This window comes from Hylobates moloch, unplaced genomic scaffold, assembly GCF_009828535.3.
Source record: "Hylobates moloch isolate HMO894 unplaced genomic scaffold, HMol_V3 SCAFFOLD_15, whole genome shotgun sequence".
Lineage (NCBI taxonomy): Eukaryota > Metazoa > Chordata > Mammalia > Primates > Hylobatidae > Hylobates > Hylobates moloch.
Window position 1 is genome coordinate 8474864 of NW_026652290.1, and position 9195 is coordinate 8484058.

Below are 9195 nucleotides of genomic sequence, written 5' to 3' on the forward strand. Positions count from 1 at the left end.
TGTGGCCACCACGAGTCCCTGCTGGGGCCTGGAGAGGCTGCGTGGGCTTCTAAGAGCATCTGTGGGAGACCCGCAACAGGGGCGGGGATCGTCAAGGCCCCCAAAGAGCCCGTCCCCGCCTAGGTGGGTGACTCCCTCCCTCCCCTACCTCCTTTCTATGACCCTCTCGGGGTTTAGGGGTGTTCCCGCCCCCCACTTGCGCGCGGGCGAGTCCAGGACTTGGTGGACACGGAGAATCCCACGCTCCGTGCCCTGAAAACACGGGCTTGAGGGGCGCAGGTGCGAAGGCTGGAGGCGGGGAACCCAAGAGGGGTTGCGGGGTCAGCCTCAGAGAAGCCAGGCTGGAGGCAGCTTCGCTCCGCAGACGCGAGACCCGCCTGGGACCCTCCGCCGACCCCGCTGGCCCCGCGCCCCTCGCATCTTCCTGGCACCGCGCGTTCAGCGCCGCCCCCTAGACACCCAGCGCCTCCTCTCCGCGCGCCTGCTGCCCGCTAGGGTTATTTTAATACCCGGCGCTGGCGCGCGGCCGCGGCGCATTCCCAGCTGGCGGCGGGCAGGTGGCGGCGGCGCAGGGACCCGGCGCGGGGCGCGGCTTTGGTGGCGGGACTGGCAGGCGCCCCTGCCGTGCGCTCTGGGAGCCGAGGCCACCGCGGAGCCCCTCGCGCTCCCTCTGCGCTGGGACAGGGGAGCGCGCCTCGGAAAGTTCCCCGCGGCCCCGCTGCGCGAGGAATTTGGAGCCGCGAGCGGCTGCCCCCACGTGCGACCCCAGGCTCGGCGGGCAGGTCTGGCCGCTCAGTGACCGGAGGCAGGTGGGTCCTCCGTGGGTGACCGGGAGCGCGCGGGGACTGCCGGGCCTGTGCCCTTCGGGGCCCTCTGCAGGGCTGGGCCGGGGTTTCGTGGTGGGAACCCACCCTGGGCGAGGGGAGCGGGGTCCAGCGAGGCGGCTTCTCCTGTGCCGTGGAACTTTCGGCCCCTCCCCTTCCCTCCTAGCGACCCTGGAGCGCGGCCCGGCGGCCACTGTCCCCCTGCCTGTGACTCGGGCTCTCGCACAACTGGGGAGCCCGGTGCCCCCTCGGCTTCTGCGCCGTCCCCTGGGTGAGGGCTATGGAAATGCCCCGGGTGGGGGCAGCAACGGGGTGAGGGTCCTCTGGACAGATGGAGCTGGGAGCTGCTCGGCCTGGTGCGAAAGGGCGGGCAGGGCACATCTCCAGGCCCTGGAAGGCCCCCAGCGCCCCCACCTGTTGACAACGCCCCACCCCAGCCAAGACTGCTCCCTGCGCAGCCACGAGTGTTCGGCCTAAATTCAGCGTGGCTCGTGGAATCAGGCAGCCTCCTGTGTCTGTTTCTTCAGCTCACCACCGCTCGGTGAGTTTCATCCAGGCTGCTGACCCCAGCGGCGACTCCTTCTTCCCTGCCCTCTCCACTGGGGACATTTGAGCTGTTTCCAGCTTCTTAGGAGTCAAGCTGCCGTGAACTTTCTCACGCTTGTCATTTTCTGGACATTGGCAGCCCTTTATCTAAGGTACAAACCTGAGAGTGGAATTGCCGGGTGAGAAGGTACAGGCGGTCAACTCTGCAAATCGTGCCAATGGTTTTCCAAAGCAGCGGCACAGTCCAGGTTCCCAGCAACAGGAAACGGCAGGGCCAGCTCCTCCGCAGCCCCCACGCCTGTTGACAAGGATGTCTGCCTTTTCACGCATTCATCCTTGTCAGCACGCAGGTGCTCCTGTGGCCGTGACTAGCATTTCCCTGCTTGTTGGCTGCGTGGGTGTCCTTTTCGGGGAGTCCCCAGTCACGGTTTTGGTCTCTTTTTTCAAATGGGTTGTTTGTCTTTTCCTTACTAATTTGCAGTTCTTCCCTATATTTTTCTTACCAGCTTTTTGTCTAAGTTTCTTCTTTTTTTTTTCCTCTGAGACAAAGTCTCGCTTTGTTGCCCAGGCTGGAGTGCAGTGGCACAATCTCAATCTTGGCTCACTGCAACCTCCACCTCCTGGGTTCAAACAATTTTCCTGCCTCAGCCTCCCGAGTAGCTGGGATTACAGGCGTGGGCCACCATGCCCGACTAATTTTTGTATTTTTAGTAGAGACTGGGTTTTGAGATGTTGGCCAGGCTGGTTTCGAACTCCTGACGTCAGGTGATCCACTTGCCTTGGCCTCCCAAAGTGCTGGGATTACAGGCGTGAGCCACCGCAAGCAACCGGCCTGATACATGTTTTCTGATGCTCTCCTAGCCTGTGGCTTATGATTTCATGCTCTTGGTAAAGTTCTTAATTTTAATGAAACCCATTTGCTCAGTTTTTTATTGAAAGTATTTTTTGTTCATTTTTAAGAAATATTTTCCCATCCAAGGTCATGCCAGTATTCCCGTTTTCTTCCAGAACCTTGACTGATTGATTTAACCTTTCACACTTAGGCCTGCAATCCATCTTGAATTCGTTTCCCTGTATGAGAAATGGAGATTGCAGAGCTCTTCCTCTCCTTACCTTACATGTTTTTCTATTTGGACTTTTAAAGTCAGTAGCTACTAGTTTTGCAATCCGAAGAAAACATTTTTTAAAATATACAAGTCAAATAAATGCGAGAAAGGACTCGGGGTAAGTGGGCTCCACCTGTGCACAGACAAGAAAGTGAGGCCTGGGGGTGCGCACTGGGTGGGCAGGGCAGAGCCCAGGACTCCCAGCTCTGTCCACTGCCGACCTCTGCCCCAGGGGCTGCCCTCCTGTGTTCTGGCTTTCAGAAAAGCCCAGTCCATCCCAGAGGCCATACGACCTACAGTGAGGGGGGTCCTGCTGGGGCATGCGGGGGTCGGGGAGGGGGTTGGGGCAGCTCATCTGGTGGCTCTCAAGTCCTACTGCAGAGCTAATGGCTTCCAGAGAGTCCCGGGAGTCGGAGGGCACTGGGGAGCCCACGTGACTCTGTGGGAACGGGGCCATCACAATGGCCTCGTGGGAGCGGAAGGGGTTGCCTGACTTGCATCTTTAGCAGGCTTCTTTCCCCACAGGCTGAGCTGGTTGCCCACAGGTGCCCCCGCCCCATCTCAGGGAGTGGCCACCCAGCCCTGAGCCCGTCGTGAGGGGTCAGAGATGGCGCTGACCCCTGAGTCCCCGAGCAGCTTCCCTGGGCTGGCTGCCACCCGCAGCTCTGTGCCGGAGCCGCCTGGCGGCCCCAACGCAACCCTCAACAGCTCCTGGGCCAGCCCCACGGAGCCCAGCTCCCTGGAGGACCTGGTGGCCACGGGCGCCATTGGGACTCTGCTGTCGGCCATGGGCGTGGTGGGCGTGGTGGGCAACGCCTACACCCTGGTGGTCACCTGCCGCTCCCTGCGCGCGGTGGCCTCCATGTACGTCTACGTGGTCAACCTGGCGCTGGCCGACCTGCTGTACCTGCTCAGCATCCCCTTCATCGTGGCCACCTACGTCACCAAGGAGTGGCACTTCGGGGACGTGGGCTGCCGTGTGCTCTTCAGCCTGGACTTCCTGACCATGCACGCCAGCATCTTCACGCTGACCGTCATGAGCAGCGAGCGCTACGCTGCGGTGCTGCGGCCGCTGGACACTGTGCAGCGCCCCAAGGGCTATCGCAAGCTGCTGGCGCTGGGCACCTGGCTGCTGGCGCTGCTGCTGACGCTGCCCGTGATGCTGGCCATGCGGCTGGTGCGCCGGGGTCCCAAGAGCCTGTGCCTGCCCGCCTGGGGCCCGCGCGCCCACCGCGCCTACCTGACGCTGCTCTTCGCTACCAGCATCGCGGGGCCCGGGCTGCTCATCGGGCTGCTCTACGCGCGCCTGGCCCGCGCCTACCGCCGCTCGCAGCGCGCCTCCTTCAAGCGGGCCCGGCGGCCGGGGGCGCGCGCGCTGCGCCTGGTGCTGGGCATCGTGCTGCTCTTCTGGGCCTGCTTCCTGCCCTTCTGGCTGTGGCAGCTGCTCGCCCAGTACCACGAGGCCCCGCTGGCGCCGCGGACGGCGCGCATCGTCAACTACCTGACCACCTGCCTCACCTACGGCAACAGCTGCGCCAACCCCTTCCTCTACACGCTGCTCACCAGGAACTATCGCGACCACCTGCGCGGCCGCGTGCGGGGCCCGGGCAGCGGGGGAGGCCGGGGGCCCGTTCCCTCCCTGCAGCTCCGCGCCCGCTTCCAGCGCTGTTCGGGCCGTTCCCTGTCTTCCTGCAGCCCACAGCCCACTGAGAGCCTCGTGCTGGCCCCAGCAGCCCCGGCCCGACCTGCGCCCGAGGGTCCCAGGGCCCCGGCGTGAGCACGCGGAGCGATGGCTGGAGTCCAGGCGGGGACGGGCCCCAAAGCCCCAGCCACTCCCGGGAGCCCCTCCACAGAGCCCCCCCAACTCCCAAGTCACAGGCCCTGCCCCTCCTCCATCCCCTTCTGGAAAGATCTTGCTCGCTTCCCCTCAGCGCCCTCCACGTGATGTCCAGAAGCGCCCACGCGCCTCCCTGAGGGTCTCCAGGAGGCTCCAGCCCAGTCCCAGCTTCTGGAGACCATGGCTTCGTCACGGAGGGCAGCAGGTGCCAGTGCCCGGCCCGTGTGGAGACCATGGCGCGGCTGCCGCCCCTGGGACCCTCCTCCTCTCTGCCAGCGGCCCTGTGACTCCCGTCCTTGCCTGTGTGGCTCCATCCCTTGTGGCTTTGCCATTGGAACAATCAACCCTTAGCTGGCTTCCGGGTCCTGCCTCGGCGCGGGGGACGCCACGTCTGAGTGGTGGGAGGATTGGCCGGCAGGACCCCCAGGACAACACCGGCAGCTCAAGGGGGAGCCTGTGGGTCTGGCCGGGGTGGGGGGTGCACCTGCCTTTGAGGCCTGTGCAGGCGGCTGGTCTGGCACCTGATATGGGGCAGGGAAGGTGGCCAGGAGGGGAGGCTCCGGCTGAGGGGTGGAGCAGGGCAGGCAGGCAGAGGCCTGAGGCTTCGGGTGCAGAACGCAAGAGGACAAGGTCGCTGGCGGCACAGGCCTCCTGGGCTCTCATCCACGCCTGGCTCAGGTCTGATCAGAAACGGAATCCAGGTACCGCCTCTCACTAGCATTGGCGGTCTCTGCCCCACTCACCCCTCACTGCCTCCTGGACAGACTTCCTGCCCCTGCTCCCAGCTTGGCCAACCATCCTCTCTCTGGCGACTGCCCCCCTCCAGCCCCCAGCCCGGCCCGGGACCCTGCACGGCCTCCCCCAGCCTGGCCTCGCCTCCCCACCCCATGGCCATGCCCAGACTACCAGCCCCTTGGGGCTCCGTCTGAACACGGGGCGAGGGTCATGCCCGCTCCGTCCCTCCAGTGCCCGCCCCTCAGTGGAGTGAGCACAGCTCTGCTGGCAGGATTGTCACTGGTGTCGGGAATGAGCATGCAGCGCTGTCCCCAGGGCCTCCTGGAAGAGGGGCAACGCTTGCAGTTCTCCCCTGGAGTTACAAAAGTGCTCTGGAACTAGACGCCGGTGACTGGGTGACGCTGTGAATGAGCCAGTGCCACAGAACTGTGCACCTGAATGTGCAAGTTCTGTCGTGAGTGTTTTACCTTAAAAACAAAAGGATCCCACTCCCCGACCTTGTCCCTCTGTTAAAATTGAAATAGAGACTGATGTACGCCCCACTCCTGAATACATGTAAAATGGGTACAAAAATATCTTCTATGAAAATGGTTTGTAATCTGTAGATTGTAATCTGGGATTTGTAATCTGTTGATTGTAATCTTGGAGATGTCTTAGATGTAGAATCCCATCTTTGGGTTGTGGGTTTTTTGCTTTCTCCAAATAAATCTGATCTTTAAAATTCCAAAAAAAAAAAAAAAAAAAAGAAAAGAAAAGAAAAAAGGAAGGCCAGGCGCGGTGGCTCACATGCCTATAATCCCAGCACTTTGGGAGGCCAAGGCGGGTGTATCACGAGTTCAGGAGTTCAAGACCAGCCTGTCCAAGATGGTGAAACCACATCTCTACTAAAAATACAACAGAATTAGCCAGGTGGGATGGCAGGTGCCTGTAATCCCAGCTACTCAGGAGACCAAAGCAGGAGAATCGCTTGAACCTGGGCAGCAGAGGTTGCAGTGAGCTGAGATCCTGCCATTGCACTCCACCCTGGGCGACGGAGTGAGACCCTGTCTTAAAGGAAAAAAAAAAAAAAAAAAAGAAAAGAAAAAAAGAAACAGCGATTTGCTGGTAAAATCACCCGGGGAGCAGGCAGCTCCGCGGAGGGTGGGACAGGGCTGATGATGCCCCTTCCAGAGGCTCCCAGGAGCCACCGCAGCCACGCATCCTCGAAGCTTCTCTGATGCAGAAGGAGAGCTTTGGGGGGTTGGAGGTGCTTTCTCTTTCTCAACCGAAGCCTGATTCCTAAAGCTGCTATCTTTGTAGAGAAGCAAAATTAAAATTAAACATTTAACAGCCAGAGCTGGTCCCTGGCTTGGTGGTTCCAGCTGGCACTGTCCTCGCCTGACACGCAGACTCTCGGCGGCAGCCCAGACAGCGGGGCACAGGACGTGGGGAGACTCCACGCTTAACCTCTTGCCCACCATCTTCCCGTCTGCTTGCGCCAACACGGCATCTGTGCTGAGCACCTGCATGCGGCGCAGGGCCCATGATGGTGACTGGCAGTGACTGCCTCACAGCAGCTGCTCACTGCTCCTGGCCCCTCGCTTTTTCAGGAGACCCCCCACTTCTGTGGAAGGCCCCCCACATCTCCAGAGCCAAGAAGCTCCAAAGGAGGGAATTTCTGGAGCAACATGGTCCCATCCATGACCCTCCGACTCCAAGTCAGAACACAGCTGAAGACTCGAGTCCCAGGAGGGGCCCTGCAGCCCCACGCCCCAGAGAAGACCACCCCAGTGCCACCCTCCACCCAACTCAGCCGGTGACCTGCTGTCCCCAAGGGCGGGGAGTGGGTCCCCTCCTCCCACCTGGGTTTGGAGAGGGCGGGTAGCCCCCATGATGTGAGGCACAGTTGCTGGAGGTGGCCATGCAAGCATCTACAACCATGTGTGTCCTCCACGGATGTCAGCACGGGGCCGATGCGGACAGAGTTCCCCTGAAAGGCAGAGCTTTAGGGCAGGGCTGGGTAACGTGAAGAAAAGGGTGGCAGGGGCACGCGTGTGCATGTGAGTGTGGGCTGAGGGAACCCCCTGGATAAAGGAGAAAACAAAACGAGGGGTGAATGACTCAGGGACAGGAGAGAAATGAAATAAAACCTAAGTAACTGGGGACAACTGGGCGCAGCGGCTCACGCCTGTAATCCCAGCACTTTGGGAGGCCGAGGCGGGCGGATCACGAGGTCAGGAGATCGAGACCATTCTGGCTAACAGGGTGAAATCCCGCCTCTACTAAAAATACAAAAAATTAGCTGGGCGTGGTGGCGGGCGCCTGTAGTCCCAGCTACTCGGGAGGCTGAGGCAGGAGAATGGCGCGAACCCGGGAGGCGGAGCTTGCAGTGAGCCGAGACTGCGCCACTGCACTCCAGCCTGGGCGACAGAGTGAGACTCCATCTCAAAAAAAAAAAAAAAAAAAAAAAAATCTAAGTAACGGATTCTGAGAAACCGGAGGAGGTAGAGGCTGGGAAAGGAGACCTGGAGACCTGGGCGCTAAAACAAAGCATTCGCTGAAAGGCTGGCAGATGGATCCGCAGTTCCTCTAAGAGGAGCACCTGGTTCCGGGAGTGAGTCCCCCAGCCCTGATTCCCACTCTTGTTTTCAACGCCTCTTATTAAAGAACCATGAAGATGCAGAGGTGGGCACACACAACACAGTGCACCCCAGATCACAAGGGGGACGTTCTTTTCGGTGCCTGCTTCCCCTGCCTGGGTGTGGATGGGGCAGCAGTGGGCGCCCCTGTGCAGCCCCCAGCCCCGGCCCCGTCCTCAGCAACACATCATCCAGCCACCATTCGCCGTGCCTGCACATCCCCCCGCCCACTGGCGACCCCGCAGAGCACTTCCACCCAGGGGGCCTCCATAAGCAATGACGTCAGTGACAAGTAGCTCTGTAAGCAGCAGCACCGGCCCCCTGCCTCCTGGAACACACATGGTCCCACACACCACTGCAGACTCACACACTCACACCACTGCAGACTCACACCCACACCCACAGCTGGGCCCTGCCCCACCAAGCCTCCATTGTTGCAGGGGCCCTGGAGCCTGTCAGGCCTGGCAGCTGCTCTATGTCTCTCCCTCTGCGTTCTCTCTTCTGCACATTTCCTAAGCACCAAAGGGCTCTGCCAGGAACCCTCTGGCAAGGGGTGCAGGCCAGGCAGCGTTCTGTCCCGGGGAAAGGGCACTGAGGACAGCACCCTCAAATCCAGATAGAATTTTATATGTAAATGCCGGGTATAAAGTCACAATGAGTGAAGAGGAAGTAGCAGTGAATGTATTCTAAAATGAGAAGCAGGGGCCGGGCGAGGTGGCACACGCTTGTAATCCCACTTTGAGAGGCTGAGGCGGGTGAATCACCTGAGGTCAGGAGTTTGAGACCAGCCTGGCCAACATGGTGAAGCCCCGTCTCTACCAAAACACAAAATACAAAAATTAGCCGGGCACGGTGGCGCACGCCTGTAATCCCAACACTTTGGGAGGCCGAGGCGGGCAGATCACCTGAGGTCAGGAGTTTGAGACCAGCTTGGCCAACATGGTGAAACCCCGTCTCTACTAAAAATACGAAAAAAATTAGCCGGGCGTGGTGACGTGCACCTGTAATCCCAGCTACTAGGGAGGAGGAGGGAAGAGAATCGCTTGAACCCGGGAGGCAGAGGTTGCAGTGAGCCAAGATCACGCCATTGCACTGCACTCCAACCTGGGCGACAGAGCAAGACGCCGTCTCAAAAAAAAAAAAAAAGAAGCAGAAAGGTTATTGAAAGATTATTGAAAGTATGACCTAGCACCTAGAACCGTCAGAGACACAGTGAGAAATGTGATTTCAGGAGTCAGAATTCTGATGCAGAAAGGACGACTCAACACCAAAAGCAGAAACCACGCAGGACGGAGCCCCTGGCTCTGCTGTGACTCTCTCTCCAGCCATTTCACTTCTAGGATTTTATCTGAAATTTTAAAATCAGACGTGGATCAAGACGTATGCACAAAGGTGCTCGCTTCAGCATCACTTTAAAAACCACATGCACCGTGGAATTTTCCACAGTTGGTAAATAGATTATGACGTGAGCAGTGGAGGATTTTGTGTATCTTCAGAGAATAGCAAAGCTCCTTCCAAAGTGTCCTTAA

At 59.8% G+C, this 9195-nt stretch overlaps 1 protein-coding gene across 2 annotated transcripts; it reads left to right on the forward strand.

The window, feature by feature from the left end:
- The first annotated feature begins 533 nt into the window (after window positions 1-533).
- On the forward strand, window positions 534-5587 carry UTS2R (urotensin 2 receptor). Of its 2 annotated transcripts, XM_058429090.1 has the most exons (3): window positions 534-809; window positions 1352-1522; window positions 3002-5587. In XM_058429090.1, exon 3 carries the CDS (start codon window positions 3084-3086, stop codon window positions 4251-4253), a length of 1170 nt encoding a protein of 389 aa, XP_058285073.1. In that variant the 5' UTR covers window positions 534-809; window positions 1352-1522; window positions 3002-3083; the 3' UTR covers window positions 4254-5587. The 2 variants fall into 2 exon arrangements, with proteins under 2 accessions (XP_058285073.1, XP_032032740.1); XM_032176849.2 differs by lacking the exon at window positions 1352-1522.
- The last annotated feature ends 3608 nt before the right edge of the window (window positions 5588-9195 follow it).

What these genes read in the sequence shown, in the direction of transcription:
- UTS2R (XM_058429090.1), top strand. Translation starts at nt 3,084, where the DNA reads ATGGCGCTGACCCCTGAGTCCCCGAGCAGCTTCCCTGGGCTGGCTGCC.